This window comes from Piliocolobus tephrosceles, chromosome 9 (assembly GCF_002776525.5).
Source record: "Piliocolobus tephrosceles isolate RC106 chromosome 9, ASM277652v3, whole genome shotgun sequence".
NCBI classification, from domain to species: domain Eukaryota; kingdom Metazoa; phylum Chordata; class Mammalia; order Primates; family Cercopithecidae; genus Piliocolobus; species Piliocolobus tephrosceles.
Genome location: NC_045442.1, coordinates 73,488,383 through 73,512,050, shown reverse-complemented (window position 1 = coordinate 73,512,050; position 23,668 = coordinate 73,488,383). Strand labels below are relative to the sequence as shown.

The window sequence follows — 23,668 nt, the reverse complement described above, 5'->3', positions numbered from 1 at the left end:
AGAAATATCGCGTTTATTAAAGCATGTTGGCACTGCATTCAACATCATTGATTTGTAAATTGTGATCATTTTCTCTTCTTGAAATATATATTTTTTGCCTTAGGGCTGTCTAATGACTTACTTTAAAAGTGCTTTCTTTTCCTTATTTTTTTTTAAACTCGTGTACTTCTTTGTTGTATTCTCAGAATGGACTTTTATAAAACACAACTGTCAGGATCTGTTTTCTCACTTGATTTTTTTTTTTTTTTTTTTTTGTCATTTCAAATAGATACTTTACATTTTAGACCTGCCTTGATTGTAAACTGAGAAAAATGAAAGGCGAGGCATCCCAAGCTGTGATAAACCTAGGGTAGGAATAACAGTTCCTAGAGAATTCTGGATGATACTAGCTTGTCAGCATCCCTTAGCCCAAGACTAGGCACTAAGCAGTCTGAATGAAACAAAGCTGAATGCTTCTTATCTTATTTTTATGTTTTCTTCATGAAATCTGATCTTCTACTATCTGGGGGTCTAGTATATTGAAGCTCTTCCCACACTCCTTTTTTCCTCCTATTCTATTAAACATACCCTATCTATATATTCTATTAAAATGGACTTTGCTTAGAATTTCATAGCATGTTCTTTTGGTAACCAGTTAAAAGATCCTTTGAATGAGAGCATTTCCCTTTTTGAAAGGAGCTCAAATGGAATTACAATACAGACCTGTGCAGGCAGACGATCCTGCCCAGCACGTTGACATATTCTTGTTTTATGAACACTTTCATCTGGGGGCTTGGCAAAGGAAACATCTGATTCTCTTTTGTGAGATTCTTCAGTACAGAGACCCATTACTCTTTCCCAGAAAAACACAGTGATTCCTCATAAGATGAAAGGATTTCTGAAGCCCAACAGAAAGTGGGGATACAGAGATCCATTCACAGAGACAGAAGAGAAAATCCTAAGAAATCAGCTTCCTGGGGCCATCCTAGGCCTCTCACAGAGATGTTTTTACAATGGTAGGGAAAAAGTCTCTAGAGAAGTTCAAAGATAGGACAATAAAATTAAAAGAAGGACCTGCAGGAGGAAGCAAGGAGAAAGACACTTCACCCCACTGGGCATGTGATTCATCATATTTCTTTCCAAATTTATATTCAAAAGTCTAGTGGGTGTCATTGATATGATGGAAATAGCTATTTATTATTTCTTTTCTTTTTTTGAGACAGAGTCTCACCCGTTGCCCAGGCTGGAGTGCAGTGGTGCGATCTTGGCTCACTGCAACCTCTTCAAAATCTTCAAATGATTCTCCTGCCCCAGCCTCCTGGGTAGCGGGGACTACAGGTGTTCACTACCACTCCCAGCTAATTTTTATATTTTCAGTATAGATGGGGTTTCACCATGTTGGCCAGGTGGCTCTCAAACTCCTGACATCAGGTGATCAGCCAACCTTGGCCTCCCAAAGTGCTGGGATTACAGGTGTGAGTCACCACACTCGGCCAGCTATTTATTATTTCTGAAACATGGGCAGGGGAAACCAAATTTTGATACATAAATGATTTTCAATGTTAATTAGAAGCAAAAGGGAAAGAAAAAAAAAGGAAAAGAAATGTTCCAGGAGCTGAGACATTACTTTCATGAAGTTGTCAAGAAGGAAATGAAAAGTGTGCATACTTGAAGATATGATTGTGTAATCATAGGGGCTAATAAGTCATTGCCATTTTCCCTGTTAATGATGATAGTTTGTTTTAAAGGTAACTCATTGTGTCTGATTTTCCATGGTGATGTTGGTTTCTACTGCCCAGGTCGCTTATGACATTCCTAAGGAGTGACTCCAGCCTTGTACTCAGCAGACCCATGACTTCTAATCAGCAGCATCTCAGACACTCTGTTTTGGCTGTGAGGCTGCTGGGCTCTCAACAAAACTCCTAAATAGGAAAACTTACAAAACTTCCAGGCCTTAGCTGTCAGCCAAAGACGGAGCTAAGACACAGCTATTTTATTTCCTTGTGCAATAAAGGTATAATTGTTTTCTATGCCAGATGTCAGAAAGATTTGTACCAGGTCTCTCTCTGCGTCTTCTTAAAAAAAAAAAAAATCCTGAACAGCAACAACAACAACAAAACTTCAAGATGTTAGAAACTAAGCTATTATAATTATCCTTCAGCATCACATATAAATTCATGTGTAACTTTAAATAAGCTGGTGTCCTTGTGGTGACTAAATATTTTATGTGACATTGTTGTCTGTTTGTCAAAGTGAAGCAGCAGATAAATGGAACAACTATATTTTACATAATTATTTTTTTCCCAGATGTTCTCAGGCTTCCTACTTTCAGTATCAGCAGGTTGTCAGCATTGGTACTCTTTGTTAGTGTGGACCTTGAGTGCCCTACTGAGGTACTTGTGTGCCATTCTGCTTGAGTGCAGATGTGGCCGAGAGGTACAAGAGTTGGAACTGTAATAAACCTCTTAGGCTACTGGCTGAAATACTAAGGTTCAGAATAAGAGAGAGATACATCTTAGGCATCTCATTATCTCCAACTGCCAGTCTGGAACCCAGAACAGGCTGGTTCTAGCTGTGGATTCAATAGTTTTAGCTTCTTTACTCCAAATCCTTGCAGGGTGACCCACAGCAAGGTGCCATTGCTAGGGTCATGCCATCCAGGTATGACAGGGCTATGTCAAAGCCAGGGAGGATGGCAAGAAAAGGGAGTATAAGGCATAAGCTAAGTAGGGGACTGGTGAGATGACCAGGGGAGGCCCAGAGAGTCCAAGGCAAACATCTGGAGAAGGCTTAGACAGAATTTTGAAGTCTGCATCTAGTAACAGCCTAAAGAAGTCCTACAGTGATTTGAAAGTCTGTTAATGCTATGGGAGTACCAACCTACCTGCCCAACCGTGCCCTGATTGTCCAGCCTTTGGCAAATAGCTCTTATTTTCTCTTAGGAGCCTCTGCCATCCCTTATATGAATATGAGGGCTTCTTATTTGGGAAGCCTTGATATGAAGTGCTTTGAAACTGTACCCTGAGCTACTTTCTCTAGGATGCCCTCTCTTGCAGAAATGTGAGCTCCAGGTCCTTGCTCCCCATTGGCTAGGGGTTGTTGGCTATCCCTGGTTATAGATGATTGTTTATCAGCCTCCTAGCACATAGGTGGCAATATTTAATATCCCAAAAAAAGTCGTAGGAAGCAGAAAGTGGTGGTCACATGAATAGTCTATTCTTGCTTCCCTAGGACTACATTCCTATAGATGTGACAGGAGTATGGATCCAGGGGTCAGAGGTTCCATTCCCCATGCCAGGCTTTGTGTCTAGATTCTCAGCTCTCCATTCAGACCTGGAACTTCTCTTCTTCTTCCTTTCCCCCGTTTCTAATCACCTCATCTAGGCTGTCCTGTTTTGTGGGTGGTCCCAGGGTGGGATTGGGGTTGGGCGGACAGCATATATTTGTGCAGGGAGGCTATGGATGTTTGCGTGTATACATGTTGTGTGGGTGTCCACCTACATGAACCACTCCATACCTATACATGGCTCATTGACCCTGTCCTCAAAGAACTTTCACTCTGTCTTCTGGTATATGTGCATGAATGCATATGCATTTAGTGCTATTGGGATAATCTACTCCATTCCATTCCTCTTCTAGATAGATAAGAGTTTCCTAAAAACGAAAGGTGGTGGGGATGGCTAGAATCAATGGAGGAAGGGGAATGAGTGAGTAGAACTGGTCGGTCATGATTCCACAGACAGTTTAGTGAAAACTAAAATCAAGCAATACTTGTTTGGAAAGACTCTGTTTTATATAGTAGCTTAACTCAGATTTGTTACATAAAAGTTGGTAACAAATATGAACACTAATTCTACTGTGGTAACAACTGTGATTGAAATAATTGTAGTCTGCAGATAAGCTGGAGAAAACAAGCATTAGTGGATAGGTTGTCTTGGACATCATTCCAAGACTGTAACAGTGAAAAAGTACTTGCTCTTACAGAAGAAAACTTAGAAGAGATACTTATAAGACATATGACTGGTTCAGATCTCTGCCTCTTATGTAGATCCGTGCTAAGCCAACCAGGCAAGGAAAGCTCTCATCTCTAAAAAAAAAAAAAAAAAAAAAAAACCGGAAAAAAGGAGAATACACAAACTCCTGTGGCCGCTCGTTAAAGTGACTCATGGTTTTCTCTGTCAAGAAATATTGGTTAATTATTTAGCATTGATGAGACTGTGTGGCTGCCTTCATGGAAATATAATTTTCACTTTTTCTTCTTTAATACTCTATAGAATTATACTAGGCATTTGTGAAATCTCACAATAGCTCAGTGGACAGCCTGTTGGGCATTTGGATTACAATGCAACACCAGATAAAGAGGTAGTAAAGCAGATACAAATGAAAAAATAAATGAAAAAAATAGAAACAATTGATCCTATCAGTTTTTGTTCAGTTGAATGATTGCCTTTCAGCGGGCATTTTCTACAAACAGTTCCCATTATCACTATTATTATTACCTTAGTTTTAGAAATTATTATCACTTTTGAGTGCTGAGTCATCTGATTCGTTCTTAGAACAACCCTGGGAATTCATAACCTTATCCCCAGTTTACAGAAGAGAAAACAAAGGCTTGAAGAGGTCAAATTATTTGCTTAAGATCCTATGGCTAGTAAGTGATAGAGCTGGAACTCTTCCATTGAATTCTAAAACTACCTAGCTGCCAAACACTTTTGAGGTCAACTTGTAATGCCCATATTTTGCTTTTGCTATACCTATCTAGCTCCATCGTGGATAAAAAAGTATGGAATGAAGATGGGAAAGGAGACTCTTAGTTGAGATATAATATTGAAATCTTATTAGATAAAATTTAAAGAGCTTCATAACAAACAAGAGGTTCTTACCACCTGAGTTTCATGAAAACAAATGATCTGTGTGTGTTTTATTGAAAAATTTATAAGGAATTGACATATTCCATTCTTTCCATTACCAATCTATGTCATTTTATTTGTCTCCTAGAAGAATGTTTTATTCTTAGGAATAATTATTTGGGTAGACATCCTGAGCCTTACAACTGCTCTGAAGTCAACTGCTATCATTGTTTCAGGATTCTCCATATTACTCAAAGCTCAAAAATACAGAGCATATACGGATTCTAAAGAGTTGTGAGGGTTTTTATACTACTTTCCGGTATGCTCCAATTCATTTCAACATGGAATAGGTATATTTGTGGCTATTGGATCACATCTCTTCAACTGAGCAGAGCTATAATTAGGAACCTGCTGCCATCAAAAGGATTAATAATTCTGTTGATACAAACCTATAACTGATGACTTCCCAATAAAGCCAGTTAAATAACCAGCTGGCATGGGATCATAATTGATCAATACTGCAGAGTAACAAAGACTGTTTTCTATTTACATTAGAGCCATTTCAAGGTCTAAGAAAAATGTTTTAAGATAAAAAAGAGGGAGCCCATTTTGGTGTTATTATCATTACTATTGATTAATGATTGCCCACAAACTGACGCATGAAAGATAACCACATCTTAGAAGATAACCACTCCATGATGTTCTGGGATAAACTGGAGATGCTTTATTCTGTTTGGTAAAACTAAAAACTACACAAGTTATTGAACACATGCCCTGTCCAGTGTAAACCTGAGAAGAATCGATATTAGAAAGATAAACTCTTAGGTACACAGCTCTGATAAGATAATTAAAATGGCAGCATGAAGGAAAACAAAAGAATACAAAGCTTTCAGCTTGGATCCAGTCAGGTTCAGGGCAGTGCTGGGGTGTTGTCCAGTTCAGGAGAAAATGTTCTATATAAATATTATTGCTTTTTCGATGATGAATTAGTATCATGTCATTCACACTAAATCCATTATTGTTATTAGCTCACAAAATATTTTTCTGTGATCTTAAATTTTATGAATAATAATATCAGTTTCTAATTTGAAGTACATTGCAAAGACTTGCCTCCCTTTTAAAATTAGTCTGTCTCACAATATTCTGGCTGGCTAAATGCTTTTATTTCAGTTCTGTAGGCAGGAAAACTGAGGCACTTAGTTTATCCAGTATATCCAGGCATAGCCAGGAAAACTTCAAATCACTTAGACCTACTCCTTCTTGGTTATAGATAGGTTCCATAAAAATCCATCTCTATATGATGTCTTTTTTTAATTTATTTTGATTGGATCGAATGGCATGCAAAGCTTATTAATCATCTAGTTCATAATGAAGAGTCTTCAGAGTATCTAAGTATTACCAGCTTTCATTATCTTCATCCTTGTTCTCCTAGAGTAGGAGAGGGTGAGGGAAGATTGGGCCACTTGAAGGGTCATTCATCTTTAATCAGATGGATAACTAGGACTTATTCCTCTATAAGCAGAAGAACTTCCCCTCAGCCGATGGGATCAGTCTTCGTGATGCCACCGCCTCACACAGGGTCCCAGAGAGGACTTCTGGGGATTATTAGGGTCCCATATGACAGTCTCTACTGAGCAGGGTTAGGGTTAGGTACAGGTTGAATACATCTGCTTCCTATGCATTTTCCTAGACCACCCAACAGACACATGAATTTTTTTCTAGGGCAGTTTGTCCTCCTCTATGAAGAATTTATGAATCAGTCAACCACTCCCATCATTTTTGCATAAGCTCCAGGTGAGGCTCTGTAGATAGCAGACACTATGTCTTATGCTTCCTCTTCCTCTCCAAAAAGGCTGCACTCCATCTGGAGAGGAAGTGGTATAGCACAAGGCTAGTGCATCTCTGTCCTAACTCTACCACATAACTGCAGGGTCTTGGTTGGATATATAAGCCTCTGCTTCTCTGTCTGTAAAATGGGGATTATAGCACAATATCTACTTCATTCTGCCATTTTGTGAGGACCAAATGCAATAGCATATGTAAATGTTATACAATTGTCAGGTATTATGACATTGAATTGAAGAATAATTGAATATGAACATAATGAGACAGTTTAGAATTTTTTGCTCCCAGTAGCATGGGAATTCAGAGATGGGAGAGGTCAATGAGGGCACAAGTAGTTTGCTGAATCAAGTCTTGAGGTTGGCCTCAAAGACTGCCCAAGGTTTGAACACAAAGAGTAAAGAGCAGTTGAAGAGGCCACAGAGAAGGCATAGATTTAAAATTAGGGAATACATGGGTCACATTCATGAAATAATGAAGGCAAAAGTTTGGACTGAAATATAGTAGAAAATAAAGTAGGAGATGTAGGATGAGTTTAGGTTTTAGAAGTTCTTCCTAGCTAGGCTTAGAGTTAATGTATGAAACAGGAGGGGACCATGATGGTGGATGAATGACATCTTTTAATTAAATTAATTTGCAGCATTGCAGAGGTGAGACTTGGAGAAGAGTCTAGAATCATTAGGCTTATTGTGTTGACTCATGTCTGTGGTGCTGTGGGCCTGAACTCTGCCTGTTCATAATCCAGGTGGGAATTGAGAGGGCCCCATTCAGTTTATAAAGGGACTAGCTGCAAGAGTGAGGAGAATTTGAATGTTGGAAATTATTTCACAAAATGCTATCTTGTTCTTCAGCCAGTCCCTTCCCTATTAAATCATCTTGGGTGTGTGTTATTGTTGTTGTTATTCTTAAGCTACTTACCATTTCTTTATCCCCTATAAATGATGGTCTCCGTAACCCCTCCCCATCTGTACTTCATCATTTTTCCTTTTAATCTTAATCAAAAATGTGCTCAGCAGGTACTCTCTGATTGTTAATTGGAATGTCCACTGGTGAAGCTTGCACAGTGGCACTGCAATTGCTTCCCTGTATCTTTTTAATTTTTTCACCCCCTCGTTTGCCTCTGTAACAGAAAATGTCTGTTCAACCCCTTGATCTCAGCAATTAGCTAAGTGGTATGCAGCTGGTTATCTGGAGGCAGGCTCAAACACTAAATCATCTCTGTTCAGGTCTGAATGAGAAGTTTCTTGAGCAGCGACACCTATAATTAGTGTGCAGTTGCAAGAAAGGTTTTTGGGAGTGGCAGGTCTCAAAGTGGTGTTCCCAGAGGAGCAGCATCCCCATGATCTGGGAAATTGTGAGAAATGCAACATCTACGGCCCCCACCCCCAAATCTACTAAATCAGAGACTGGGGATGGAGCCCAGCAAGATTTTAACAAGCCCTCCAACTGCATGCCAAAGTTTGAGAACGACTACCCTGAAGAACTAGCTTCACAGGGTTCGGCAGCCAGACTCAGGAAGGTGGGAAAACAGACTGCAGCAAACCCAGGGAAGTTTAGAGGCTGCGAAGAGGGGGCGATCCTTCCCTCTTGGAGATGAGGAAGGTGCCCAGAGGAAGCACTGCTAGCAGTGAGATTTTGTGCTTAGAGCTCCTGCCCTCTGAAAGAAAACCTGAGTAACCCTCACTTGCCTGGTGCTCTGAAAAGACAAGTTCTTAAGTTAGTCTTCGGGAAGGTCTGTTGGATCTTCCTGCTCAAGAGTCTTTTTGAAAATTTGATTACTAAGTAGATGAGGAAAGAGAAACATTTCCCACTTTGGGTGAGTCTTATTTTCCTCTGTAGAGGCATCTAAATGCTGAGGATATACTTACTTGATGGCCAAGAGGAAACAGGAGTTTGTATTTCAACCTCTACCCTACAACTGAACCTTCACTCCATAAGAATCATCTCTTTACGGAGGCTCTTTTGAAGGTGCCCAGTCATGGAGTCCTGGTCAAAATGCTAAATTTGCCTACGGTTTTAGTATCACGCTTGTTTCATGGATTATGGGAGCCTAGAAATGAATAGTCTGTCACTTACCAAGTATCTTGTATCCTCTAATTGTAAAGAGGATGTAAGTTAAGTTAGTTAACCCGTAGCAATTTAGGGTAAGTCAGTTTTTTACTACCGGAGGCAGAACAGTGTTATTTCAGTTCGTGAAACTCCGCCTTTTTTTTTTTTTCCTATTGGCAACATATACCGTGTAAATCCTTCTGAGGTGGATATGCCTCATCAGACTGGAAATCTAAGTCTGTGTGTGATCCGGAGTTACTTTCCTTTGTAGTTTTTTTTTTTTTTCTTTAAAGCATAATTTCTTTGCTAGCTTTTGAAGTTTCTGTGTATCTAGACAAGGAAACTCCTCCTACTTTACACAAGAAGGGAGAGGTGTTTGTATTTCATTCTCCATCCTGTAATGTGCATTAATCATTAAGATAAAGTCTCTTTGGGAGGAAAGTAAATCCTGGTTGATATGGCCAACTCTTTTGTTGTTGAATTACGTATTCTTTTTTTAAAGGATCAATGAACGTCTCCATGGGTTGTTTCCATCTGAGGAATGAAATAATGGGGCTTTGGAAGCTCCACTCTGTGGTCTGTGATTGTGCGAGTGTGTGCACTATAGGCACTCAGAGGACTTATCTCAGAGGGGATCTGATAAACAGTTCTGTTGCCACTTGAAAAAAATCAGGCAGGACATTTCTGCTGGGGCTGTAGTGGCAAGCAGGAAATAGCTAAAAGGGATAGAAAATACATTGCCCAATCACTCATCCTAGCTGGGTCTTTTGTCCCAGAGTTTCCTGCTTCTCTGCCTGCCCCCTGCCCCCTCATATCACTGGGGTTTGCTCATATTACCTTCCAGCTTCAGTCAGAGGAAAAGCCACTTGCACCAGCGGCATCATTTACTTCCTCTAGTATTTCAGCTCCAAGCCTAGTACTCAAGGAATGATAATGAAACATGATGAAATCGGTTCTACATTTTTTGAAAGGATTAGAGAAAAGGTCTTGTATGGCTTCAACATGTTTCCTGTAAACCAGGGGTGTTGGTAAGGTGCGTTTTTCAACACCATGTCCTGTAGCTTCAAGCCCTTTCATTGTGGCCATTGAACATAAGCATTATGAGAAGAGATGACAGAAAGGACCAGGAAGGTAAGAAACAGTGGAGAAGTTGCTGCAGCCAATTCCTTATGCTCTTCTCAATACCTGTTTCCATTTATGTTGAATCCAAATGTCCTCCGTGGCATTCAGCTCACATCTCTCCCCCAGCTAATCCATTTTCTACCACAGCCTAGCAAATACTTTTCCAATTAGCTGTATTTCTAGGTTACCACCAAATTAACCACAGAGGCCATGGAATTAATAGGAGCTAGGGAATTCATGATGGCCCCAAATATGCCACCAGTAACTCCACCAGTAACAACTGTGAGGGCAACAGTCAGGTTTTGGCCTTGGTGAAACAATAGTCAGTTTTCCATGATAGTTTTGGGAACCAATACTTTTTTTCTCTCCCCTTGACTGCATATACATCAATCTTGATGACTATGAGTTTATAATGCATAACTATGTGAGTCCCCGCTGGCACAAGTGAGCACCTGAGTACAGTAGTTACCTACAGATCTCCCCATCCTTGTTTGCTTATTCTTTTACACACACACACACACACACACACACACACACACACACACACACACACTATTTACTCTTTAGTAACGTATCCTGCCGGTGGCTTCCATAACATAGAGATGCATTGTCTCTTCAACCCTGGAATCTATAGGATTTCTGGTCAACCCAGTTCATGCACATTTTTCACTGCAACTAGGGTGACTGGGAACTCTGACACCCATGGACCTTTGGGTCTTGTTTTTGAAACAAAAACAAGCACCCCCATGGCCTGAGAATTGCAAAAGTGTCACCGATTCACTGTAGCCTGGATTTTCCTTTTTTCATCAAAATTAATACCTGTGTAGGAGAGCAGGCCTAGAGCCATGGCAGGCTGTGATGTTTGGCTTCCTTGCTTGTGTCTCCTTTCAGCATTGGACTAACCAAATTCCATGCTGTATTTCTACCCACTTCCCTACCTTAGTGAAAACCTGGTAATTGTCATTTTTTGTTTTTTGTTTTTTTTTTTAAAGAACTGTTTTTCAGTGTTGTTTTTTGTTCAGTCTGCCTAGTTTGTGACTGCAAATATAGGTTACTCTTAATGCTTGTCTGGAGATTTTTCCACGTGATTTGGGAGATGACGTAGGGCATGTTTGACTTGTAGCAGAGATGAAGAATGGATAAATCCAGTGCATGGAACATGATCAGAGATTCCCACAGACTAACTCACCCTGCCTCTAAGTGGGCCCTGAGTTCCTCTACTGCACAGATTCCTGCCTGTTGAACAGCCAAGCGGTGTCCTTATAGAAGTGCAACTATACTAACTGGTATTGCACATAGTGATTTCCAAACTGGCACTACTAGGAAATCCTTCATCTTCCATTTCTCAAGCTGGCCCTCTCCTGGAGGGAGGAGGTCTATGTCGCTTCCCGTTAGGGAAAGTGTTTTGCTTCTCTTGGTATTCTGTCTCCTTTCCCTCACCTCACTTCACCTTCACGTTCCTGGCCTGGGTGTTACTATTTACCTGATCACAGAATACTATATGAATTTCCATTCACAGCTTTGAGTGTTTATGAGGCTTTCCTGCTTCCCACCCAGCCCAAACCTTGGGACTTTCCACACACTGATCCTCTGATCAGTTTGACACAGGAAAGCACACAGGTCTTGTACCAGTTTGTATAGTAGTACCCTTTTGAACTGGCGACTCTTGAAGTAGAGTGTGCTGGGGGTTCGCATTGGCTGCTCGACACACACACCAAGTCAATTAGCATGCATGCCAAAAAAAAAAAAAAAAAATTAACCCTTAGAGTACTGCTTCAACATTTTGGTTTAATGGTCTGAATTTGGCCAGTTGGACAATACTTCTTTCCCCAGATGCAAGTCCTGCACAGAAAGTCCGTGCTTAGTCTAGCCAGAACCTCACCCAGGATCCTCTCCTCTCTAGCTTTCTTGAGATGCTCCTGGGTCCTATATTTATTAATCAACTAATGGTTTTTAAAAGGTCCAAAACACAACCACCATGTTTAATTGAAAACGGGCCCCACTGCCAATGTGTTGGAGGGCATGAAGAACTGTGTTTTAGCTTTGGTATGTGTCCTCTCAAAGAAAGAAAGAAGTTCTTTAAGGGTTAATATGAAATTAAGGAATTTGGAGGCCTCTCCTGCTTGTCCTTCCTCTGAGATATCTGCATGTTCCTCTTTAGATTCTTCGTTCAACTGCTGAATGATGATAAAAAATGATAGATATATAATAATTTCAAAAGCAACAAATAAATGAACAGTAGTTCCCGAATGGTTGAATGGAAAGACCCCTTGGCAATGCTTGCTTGATGATCCCAGGAGGCAGAAAGACCAAATGTTTTCTTTTATGAATATTCATTTCATCGTCTATCCTAAGCACTGCCACTTCTCAGCATCGTGGGAGACTGGATGATACTACCTGTCATTTACCTCTTGCATTTTCTTCTTCCTGTCTAATAGCCCAATAGAATCCTGCCAGAATTTCTACAAAGATTTCACATTACAGATCGACATGGCTTTCAACGTGTTCTTCCTTCTCTACTTTGGCTTGCGGGTAAGTTTGTGCAACATTACTCAGTATCACAATGGGGTGTTTCAGTCTGGGACCCAGGGATCATCCCCATCAGCGTCTGCTCTCACGGTCAAGATAAAACCCAGTGTTTCCAGGAGAGACAGCACAGCTGCATTCTGCTTTTCAGTCTGGGAGAGAACCCGCTCCTTAGCTAAGCATTTTCTGGAATTCACATCAGTTTTGTTTCAAGGGGGAGAAATAGGGATTGAAGAAAATTGATGATGTATCCACAGGTGGATTGTTTCTTATCTCTCTTCACACAATGCCATGTTCCCTTAAAAATTAAATAGAAATAGGCCGGATGTGGGCACTCAGGCCTGTAATCCCGGCACTTTGGGAGACTGAGGCAGGTGGATCATCTGAGGTCAGGAGTTCGAGACCAGCTGGGCCAACGTGGTGAAATCCCATCTCTACTAAAAATACAAAAGTTAGCCAGGCATGGTGGTGGGCATCTGTAATCCCAGCTACTCGGGAGGCTGAGACAGGAGAATTACTTGAACCTGGGAGGCAGAGGTTGCACTGAGCCAGAGATCATGCCACTGCACTCCAGCCTGAGCGACAGAGTAAGACTCCATCTCAAAAAATAAAACAAAACGAAAGTAAATAGAAATAAACCACTTCAGCTCTTAAAATTATGTTTAGCAGTGTTCACTTAGCTGAGCCCTGAGAGAGAAGTTGTGAGTATGAATGAAAGGAGGGTGAGGAGAGTAGATGGACAGAGGTGTGTGTGTGTGTGAATGTGTACATATGTGCTTTATTTATAGTTATATTTACATGAATGAGTCTAATAAAAGTAAAATCACCCAATCTTCCCTATGAAGCTGTTGAAAACCACAGAAAAATACACTGCCTGATCTTTCTGTAAGACTAACATATCATATAGTTCGTCTATTTAGGGCTCTATATGGGGCACTAGAAAACATGTGTGTCCAACCATAAAAGCATGTGCTTTGTGTAGATGTGAGAAGGACATAACCTCTCCCTCCAGACCTTAAAAATTAAATAGAAATAGGCCAGGTGTGGTGGCTCATGCCTGTAATCCCAGCACTTTGGGAGGCTGAGCGGGGTAGATCCCTTGTGGTCGGGAGCTTGAGACCAGCCTGGCCAACATGGTGAAATCCTATCTTTACTAAAAATACAAAAAATAGCCGGGTGTGGTGGCCCTATGGAAATTCAAAACTTACCCCTATGAAAACTCAAAACTTACCCTTTGAGAAAAGAGTGTACTTTGGATGCCGGCACCATGCTTCTCATGTTTTTTCTCTTTCTTTTTTCTTCTTTCCTCCAGTTTATTGCAGCCAACGATAAGCTGTGGTTCTGGCTGGAAGTGAACTCTGTAGTGGATTTCTTCACGGTGCCTCCTGTGTTTGTGTCTGTGTACTTAAACAGAAGTTGGCTTGGTAAGTCAACCTCTCTTTCCTTCTCCTTCCTGGTTCCTGAGTCCTGGCTGAAGGACAGAATTTGCAGTGGACCAGGGGGCTATCTCCCTACAAAGAACATTGTATGTATTAATGTGAACAATGCTCTTGGAGTTTTAGAAGTTGATGGTGGCAGCTCTCTTTGGAGCACTAGCCCCGAAGGGTTTGCACAGTTTGTGCTTCAGGTAATGCAGTTTTATAATTGTTGAAGCCTAGTGGTCATCACTGTCACAGCCAGGTCCTTTATGTTCGTGGTTCTGTCACTTTTCATTCAGGAACTTAGAGTCAGGACCGGATTAAGAAGCCCATGGTGGTAAAGCCAACTTTCCAAGTGGCTGGCTCAGGCACCCCAGAGGCCTGCCTGCCAAAGTTAGCTTCGGTCTGCTTCCAAAAAGTGGGTTCTGCATGGTCTATTTATAGGTACAAGGTTCTTTGGAGGGCAGGGAGAGATGAAGTTTCTTGAGTCATCTCTCACCTTACAGGAGACTGAGGTCCCTTTCTGGGTTAACGGGAGAGTGCTGCTGGGCTGTACTGTTCAGGGCACTTCCTGGACCAGGACTAGAACACTTTAGTGGGGAAAGTAACTTGACTAGAGAATAGTCCTGGAAGTCCAGGCTTAGAGAGACAGCTTCAGGTTTCTCATTGCTGCGTTGATTTCATTTTTTCCCTGAATTCAGAGTATTCCTGCTGTCCTGGGGTCTACTAGGGAAGAAGGGAGGCTGAAACAGAACCTGGAGGACTCTCTGTGGGTTCCTTCTGTCCTTAGTTTTTAGGAATTTTGGCTTAAGTTAATTATTTAAAAAGCAATATGCATGCGTTGTAATCAGTGAAAACAAAGATGTGTGAAGAACACATTCATCATCTTTCCCCCTTGCATCCATCACTGCCTCCTCCTTTAAACACCCAGGGTTCCCAGGCCTTCACATGTGCACACATAATAGTGTTTTAGAGATGGTGGTGTTTGTATGAGAAATTGTATCAAACAATTACATTGCACCAGAATTTGACTTCCTCACTAATCGTGATGGACATCCCTTCAGCTCTGTGATAACTCATTTTATAACAGTTGTATAAGACTCCATAATTTGTTTGTATCACAGTATATTCAGCCGTAACCCTAATGATAGACCACCTGAATGTTTTTCTTTTCCTTTTATTGCTGCTAGAAACATGGTTTAATAAACACTGTTATTCATATATTTGTATAATTCTATTTCTATCAATAGTTCCAGGTTCCTGGAAGAGGAATTGCTGGTTCAAAGAATATGTGTATTTTCTTTTGTGCAGACATTGATGGATAACTTAAAAAAATATTGTGTCAAGATAGGCTTCCACTAGCAATCCATTTTGATGCCATTGTTAGCACTGTTAATTTATTATATACCTAGTGTCAAGTATTTTTTAAAAATAAGCATCTCCTTAATATAGTATGTGTGGTACTCTCTATATTGTATGCACATACACATGTGTGCATGCATACACGTATGTATGTGTCCATATCCTAAAAAGATTTCTTTTGCTACTAGTTTTCTTATGAGAATTATATTCTCTTGCTCTAAGGAAAAGTTTTCATTTTGGACCTGAGATATGCTTGGTTAGACTAGATTTTTTGCTTATCATATCCCGCTTCCTCCTTATTTTCTCCTTATCCTGATGAGGCTAGTAGAGTCACACACAAATCTGAAAAGTGTCCTCAGTGTAACTTACGTGTCCCTGGTTGTCAGCGGTCCCAGCTGCTGTAGCTTCACTGTTAACTGGCTTTGTGACTTGGGAGCTCACTTTTCCTAGCCCATTGTTTTTCATCTGTGAGATAAAGATTTGGCTAGATGATCTTGAAGAATCTTTTAGCTCAGAAAGTCTTTGAGGCTCTTGAGTCATTAATGGGAAATTTAGGATCTATGTCATTGGGGTGGACAGGGAAGCTAGTAGAATTCTATCAGCAGCATCCCTGAGTCAAAATTATGGATGAGCTGTTAACAGGGAGTCCTTTTAAAACATCTTGTTGCTAAGAGTTCAAACACACACCCATGCACACACAGGGAAATTGACGGGGAAGGGGACAGGTGGCATCTGCCTTCTTCACCTGGCTGTGCTTAATTACCCTGTGCATTCGAACAACCACTTTGCTTTTCTGGATCCTCAGTTTTCCCATCTGAAGAATGGAGGTTAAATGAAATTACCTTCTAGTCCTCATACTTCCTGAATCTGCACTTTCTGCCAGTGTCCATTCTCTCTTGGGCCCCTGTGGGCCTGGGTGATGGAAGGGCTCCCTGGTGACTGTGGTGGAGACATCCTCCTCTGCAGTGAGCAGAACATGCCCCCAGTAAAGGTGTGGAGCTGAGCCTTCTTGTGGTGAGTGATACGTTCTCTGAAGCATTTTAGCGCTAGGAGTTCTGGTATGCTTTGAAATCCATAACCTTCTTGTGGATGATTTAATTCTGATTTTTGGAGATATGTTCTGATCTCATAAAAAATCTATTGGCACAAACATAGAATGGGGGCAAAAACTAATTGAATAGGAAATAAAAGAGATTGGAATGAATTGTAATGAGATATATCTTTGCATCAACTGTGGTCGTTTTCCAAAAGAAATGTGCTCTAAATGTGCTCGCTTCCATTTGTATATTAATATTTATTGAGCATCTACTATATGTCAGGTACCATCCCAGATGACTGAGAAACAACAGTGTAGAAATAGAGTCCTATCCCCCTACGCTCCTATACTGCAGGTGTGGGGAAAGCAGGAAACACTGAACCTAATAAGGAAGTAAATGACATAGTATGATTAGGAAGCATAAGTGCTGTTGAAATTGAACCCATAGAACAATACCTTTTCGTCTATGAAATAATAATAACAAAAATAAAAAATAATGTCTCTCCTCTTGTAGGAGAAAGCACCTGTAATGAAATGCTTTGGGTTCTTTGGTAACGAAATCTCCTTGGGTGAGATCTAAAACTTATCTCCCTGTGACGGAAGAGGATTCAGGATAATAATATTTCAAGGAGGTTCTCATCTGACTTAATACATGGGTTATTACATTGTGAAACAATTATTGTACTGATGAGCTGCCAGAGAGCAAATGAACATTCCCATGAGATATGACTTATAAAGGAGAAGAAATAATCCCATTAAATAGGGGCATTTCAGGCTTGGCTGCCCTTCTCCTGGAAAGTGGAAGGGTGCTGCCTTTTCTGGCTGAGGTTTGGGATAAGATGCAGGAAACCGAAGTCTATGCCAATTCTCCTGCACAAACTTTCCCAGCCCTGCTGAGGGTAGGACTGTGCAGTAGCTGGCTCTGTGGGAGATAAAAGCCAGAGTGAATGCAGGCCCCTGCCCGTACCTTTCCCAGAACGCTGCCCGCACCATGTTTAGTTTTCAATTGTTGGCATATGATTGTGTGTTGTGTAGTACAGAATATATTCATTGCACAGATCATCCTAGTGCATGTAACGGTGTACTCTTAGCGACACTAATATGTAGTCAGCTTCTACTGTGTGATGGGCACTCTGGAAAGCCCCTCACATACATGGACTCAATCCTCAGAGCAAACCTATGAGGCAGGACTTGTCATTTCCCCATTTACAGATGAAGAGACTGAGGCTCAGAGAGATATCTTGTCCAAGGTCACATCTCCTGGTAGTGGTGGGAGGGGAGCATTCCCCAAGATGTGGTCTGACTTTATGTCCACACTCTTCCTCTGCTCTTCTTTCTGTGTCCTTACCCTTGAATGATTTGCAGTTAGGAGTCCTGGGTTGGGAATGACAGGGCTGGTTTTGCTGCGTTGTGTTGGCATCCCTCCATTGGTGCTTACTCATAAAGGGCTTCACGCCAGGCAGGAAGAGAGGGAAGAGATCTTATTTAAGACTCCCATGTTCTCCTGGCTCCTCTCTCCCCCTCCTCCTTGCCCACCTCCAGTTTCTAGAAATGCCAGGAGGACCAGAAGAACGCAGAGCTAGCCTGGTATCTCCCGAGTCCTAGTGCCCCTCAGCAGCTTGGAGATCCAACCTGCTCCATCTGGGACAGAGAGACTGGAGCTTAAGCACATCCCCAGATATTAGCGCAGAGTAGATTGAAGCTCAGCTCTGAGCTCCACCAACTCAGTCCACATTTTGACTCACTCATTTGCTGATGGGACACTTAGCATGAGCATTTTATCTTCCTCAGGCTCAGTTGTCTCACCTGTACAATGGGGTTAATTATAGCACCCACCTCATAGGGATTCACTGAGGTAATGTGAGTAGAACAACACGTACTTCATACGAGCTTAATGAACAGAAGCCAGGATTACCTCGGCCTCTCTTTCTAATCTACCTATCATATTTTAAAGCACCACAAGAGAAAACAAACCAGAACAGAATAAAAAATAAGGCAGCGGATGTGAGGACACTCATGTCGACAAGCAGCAAGACGCTGCTTATTTTAATTCCTGTCCCCACCCACCAACTTATTCATTTTGTTTCCCTTACAAATCCCAACCTCACTAAAATAAATGCACCTTGAAATGAGAGCTATATCTTATTTTGAGATTTGAATAACATGCTCCAAGGAGAACTCATTTGTCCGTCTGTCTCATTCTCTTTTGGGAATGTATCCCCAAGGTAGGTCGATGAGCTGTGCTGCCTCTGTTTGTGTGTATGTATTTTTCTTTTTGTTTTTGTTTTATGGAGTTTCGCTCTTGTTGCCCAGGCTGGAGTACAGTGGTGCAATATTGGCTCACTGCAACCTCTGCCTCCCGGATTCAAGCAATTCTCCTGCCTCAGCCTCCCCGATAGCTCAGATTACAGGCACTCACCACCACGCCGAGCTAATTTTTGTATTTTTAGTAGAGACAAGGTTGCCATGTTGCCCAGGCTGGTCTCAAACTCCTGACCTCAGATGATCTACCCGTCTCAGCCTCCCAAAGTGCTGGGATTACAGGTGTGAGCCACTGCACCTTGCCTGTGTGTATGTTTTTGTTGAGGGTGATCTTGTGGGATTTAAAGAAGGGAGTAGGGGAAAAGTAATGATGCACTCACCAGCCAGTTTTCTAGCCCATTTTTATTGCCTACTATGCGCTCAGCACTGGGATGAGAGGAACACATACTGGAACACCCTGTATCCTACCGGTACTGTGATTCCCAACACCATCCCCTGTTCTTTGATAAAATTGGGGTATGATAAGGGACCATGGTCACTGGAACCATGATTGGAAAACCATAAACTTGATTCTATTGTCTGTATCAGAACTGGCCTTAGACCTTAAACCTTAAAACCTTCAGTAAACTCTGCTAGAAAATAGAAAACTCTGCTAGGAAATAGAAAAATGAGTTAATGCCCAATCACAGGGCAATTGCAATGATGTAGGGTATCTGCTTATAAATATATGCCCAAGCAGTCCTTTTTTGTGTGTCAGAAGGCAATAAAAACAGGATTATATAAAAAAGCACAGGTGCTTAAAAACAACAACAGCGAAAGGACAAAACATTGTTCCTGTTTGAGACTAAGGTTGCAATCTCATTTTGGAACCAAAATAAACACACATGCAGTGACAGCAGGTAACACTACCCACTATATAATTAAGCCCGTAATTGTGAGGTACAGGCTGTAAAGGCTGTGGGAGTTCAGAGGAGCAAGAGCTCACGTGGGTGGGAGAATGAGGATAGGCTTCTGTGAGAGGCTGGGGCTCAGTGGAGGCTGCAATAATGGGCTAAGACAGGGAGAATAAAGCCTAGTATGTGTGGAGCATGGTATGTACCTACAGAAGCGAATAGCAGCCTAGAGAAGAAAGTGGCCTTGCTACTTGGGAGGCTGAGGCAAGAGGACCCCTGAGCTCAGGTGTTTGAGAGCAACTTGGGCAACATAGTAAGACCCTGTGAAAGAAAGAAAAGAAAAGAAAGAAAGGAAGAAAGAAAGGGAGGGAGAGAGAAAGAGAGAAAGAAGGAAGAGAGAGAGAAAGAGAGAAAGTGGAAGGAAGGAAGGAAAAGAAAAGGAAGGAAAGAGAAGAGGAAAGAAGGAAGGAAGGAAGAAGGGAAAGAAGGAAGGAAGAGAGAGAAAGAGGAAGGAAGGAAGGAAAAGGAAGGAAAGAAGGAAGGAAGAAAGAGAGCAAAAGAAGGGAGGAAGGAGGTAAGGAAAGGAAAGGAAAGGAAGATGGAAGGAAGGAAAGAAGGAAGGAAGTAAGGAAGAGAGAGAGAGAGAAAGAGGAAGGAAGGAAGGAAAAGAAAAGGAAAGAAGGAAGGAAGGAAAAAAGGAAAGAAGGAAGGAAGAAAGAGAGTGAAAGAAGGAAGGAAGGAGGTAAGGAAAGGAAAGGAAGAAGGAAGGAAGGTAAGAAGGAAGGAAGGAAGGCAGGCAGGAAGGAAGGAAGGAAGGAAGGTAAGAAGGAAGGAAGGAAGAGAGAGAGGCCTTGCTGATTGCCAAACATCAGTCTCACAACCCTGCAAAATGGTATAGTAGTTTTCCATTTCCAAGCAGTTCTGTGGGTGAGAAGTCCAACATGGGTCTCTCCAGAGGCTCTAGGGAAGATTCCATGTCCTTGCCTTTTCCAGCTTCTAGAGGCTGCCTACACCCCTTGGCTCATGGCCCCTTTCTCCACCTTCACAGCCAGCAACTGAGGGTTCATTTCCACCTTGCATCACTCTGATCTTGCTTCCTGCCATCTCTTCTTTGCCTCCCTCTTCTACTTTAAAGGACTCTTGTGATTACATTGGGCCCACCTGGATACTCCAGGATACTCTTCCCATCTCCAGGTCAGTCCATCAACAACCTTAATTTGCCTGCTGCCTTCATTTCCTTCTGGCATGTAAATGGCCATATTCATAGGTTCCAAGATTAACATGGACATATTTGGGGGTCATCGTTCTACCTACCAAAAGGGGCATATTATTATTCCTTTTATTATTTCCAAAGAGGAATCTGAGGGGTTGAGTGACTTGCCAAAGTCAGAGCCCAGAAGAGGGAGTGCTGGGATCCAGGCCCCTGTTCAGATGTGCCAAAAGCTCTGCATAGCCTTTTGGAGTCCTTTGCATCAGGGGTCATTCACGGCCCTTCGGGGCCCCGCTTCATGGTATTTTCCAGCCTGTTAGGGAAGAGACCCTTGGGGAGAGCCTTATTGATGCCCAAAACCTTCCCACACCCCTCACTTCCGTGGAGTGACATGTTTTTTTTCTTTTCATGGGAACATGTGAGTTGCTAGACAGACTTGCCTGTTACCTGTTGTTTTTATGTAACTTACCCTGAGGTTTGGGTGCCCCTTCCTTTGCAGCTGCAGCAACTGAGGGGAACCTATTAGGTCTGCATAACCTCCATCTAGAAGCCCTCTTTTTTAGGAATCATGCTTTTTTGCTTTCTGGAGTTTACAGAGAAACCCAAATGAGACCAAAGAGTTGTGGTAGTAGGCCGCCATTTTCCTAAAGGAAGTGGTGGATGGGGTCAGCACACCACTCTTTTTAATGGTCACCCCACCCAGGGCTCAGTTGAAGTCTCAAGCATCTCTCTGTTGTTCCTCTGCTTCAATGGAGCATCTGGCCCCAAAGCCACCTGCTTGGCTGAAGAACCCCACCTTCAGGCAGGGCCAGGATGATTCTGTGAATCCCTGGACCTTCTGTTGACTGGCCTCTGCATTTAGTAAGAATAATCAAGAATGAAAGCCGTGGCCTGGTTTCAGTTTCCTGACATCAGTAATTTTCAGTGTTTGGGTTTTAAACAAACACAATTAGTATGGTTTGGCCAGAGAGCGGAGGCAGACCCTGGTCAGCATCCCCATATGCACAGCCATGCCTCCTGTCTCCCCTTTCTCTGTACTTCCTGCCCCAGCTCCACTAGGCTGCTAGCTGCATCCTCTTGCTGTCTCTGCCCTGTGCCTGGTCATGAGGAAGTTCCTGCCCGCACTCTGCAGGTTGTAATCCTTCTCCCCATTAAGGCACATCTCTGACTCCACCTCCTGTGTGCAGCTTTCCCATTCTTATCCATTGGAATGAATTCCTCTCTATTTTTTTTTTTTTTTTTTAGGTGGGGTCTCGTTCTGTTGTCCAGGCTCGAGTGCAGTGGCGCGATCTCGGCTCACTGCCAGCTCCGCCTCCCAGGTTCATGCCACTCTCCTGCCTCAGCCTCCTGAGTAGATGGGACTACAGGTACCCGCCACCACACCCGGCTAATTTTTTTGTATTTTTAGTAGAGATGGGGTTTCACCATGTTAGCCGGGATGGTCTTGATCTCCTGATCTTATGATCCACCCGCCTCGGCCTCCCAAAGTGCTGGGATTACAGGCGTGAGCCACTGCGCCCGGCCTCTCTGACCTTTTTATTGTGCTGTTAGGATCTGTGCTATAGGAGCACCATACACAGCCTGCTTTGTACTGACAGGTAGGAATGCAGGTTCCATGACAGCCATGTGGCAGGGACTGTGGCCCCCTTGTTTTTGGCTATGTCTCTAGTACCTGGAACAGTGCCTGACACATAGTTCACATTTGTTGAGTGAGTCTTCTTAGGATCATGATAGTAATGAACAGTTATCGATTGCTTATTAAAAGTAGGCACTGTGCCAGCATCTCATAGTCATTCTCTGAGTTAATATTCACAATAACACGATGAGTAGATATTCATAGCCCAGGTTTACAGTGTGGGAAGCTGAGGTTCAGGGTCTAAGTAAGTGGCAGGTCCAAGACTCAGGTTAGTCCAATTCTGGAGCCCATCTTTTAAAATGATTAGACCAGTGGTTCTCAAAGTGTGCTTCCTGGATCAGCAGCATCAGCGTTACTGGGGACTTGTTACACATGAGGATGCTTAGAGCTCAAGCAAGACCCATGGGTCAGAAACTGCGAGTTGGAGCCGCAATCTGTGTTTTAACAAACACTCCTGGTGATCTCCAGTTTTGGAGCCACCGTACCCACTTATGCTGGGATGGTTCTCAAATTTTTATTGGAATCCCCCCAGAGTGCTTTTAAAACTCTTCATGTTCAGGCCAAGCCTTGAAACCATTAACCTAAGAATCTCTGGGTGGAGGGTGTGACGTAGGCTCAGCATCTTTTAATGTTCCTCAGTTGTGTCTGAAGTGCAGTCAGGATGAGAACCACTTGTATACATCTCTTAACTTTCTAAACTTTACTGTGCATTAGAAGCACCAGGAGATCTTGTTAGAATGCAGTTTCTGATTTAGGAAGCCTATGCTAAGGTCAAAGATCTACGTTTTCACCAGCTCTCAGGTGTAGTGATGCTTCTGCTCTGTGGACCACACTTTAAGTAGCCAGGCTTTCCAATCCACTTAAAAATGGCCAAAACCACAATTACTTTTGCACTAAACTAATATATTGTGCTATCCAGTATGGTAGCTTCTAGCCACATTTGCCTATTTAACATTAAAAGCTCAGCTCCTCCATCCTACCAGCTGTTTTTCAGGTGCTCAAGAGCCCCATGTGGCTCATTGGCTGTGGAACTGGACAGCACAAATGTGGAACATTCTGTCATCACAGACAGTTGTGTGGGGACACGCTGCTCTAGAATGAGTCCATGACAGCACACACCATGGCTTTTTACTTTTTGTATGCCCGGAACACTCTTGCACATAGTGGAAGCTTAGCAAATGTTTTCTGAAGTGATTTTGAGTAAATGGACCAATGGTAAAAATTCTGTATCTAAAAGAAATAAATAACTTTCCTGAGGAATTGCTAGAGAAATCATGAATACATTGTTAAAAAGGAACCCTCTACCACCCTACCCAAATTAAATTAAATTAAATATACTTAAGGTATCAGTAGGCAAAAAAACAAAAGAGACGCCGGACCATGATCCAGCTCCAGAACACCCTGTTCTCTGCTACTACTGAAATGGCATTTTGGACTCTGAGAGGAAAGGTCTCTGGTGCCCCCTAGAGGCTAATCCTGCAAT

The 23,668-nt window shown here is 42.2% G+C and overlaps 1 protein-coding gene across 10 annotated transcripts in view; it reads left to right on the top strand.

The window, feature by feature from the left end:
- Positions 1-23,668, top strand: part of KCNMA1 (potassium calcium-activated channel subfamily M alpha 1) — a 756,034-nt gene that overhangs the window by 438,551 nt on the left and 293,815 nt on the right. For all 10 annotated transcript variants that reach the window (XR_002730119.1, XM_023204859.1, XM_026455332.1 and 7 more), the window contains exons 4-5: positions 12,281-12,374; positions 13,681-13,792. Coding sequence is in view for 9 of the 10 variants with exons in the window: in XM_023204859.1 (XP_023060627.1) it covers positions 12,281-12,374; positions 13,681-13,792 (206 nt within the window). In the remaining variant the exon portion in view is untranslated. The remainder of the gene's footprint in view (positions 1-12,280; positions 12,375-13,680; positions 13,793-23,668) is intronic.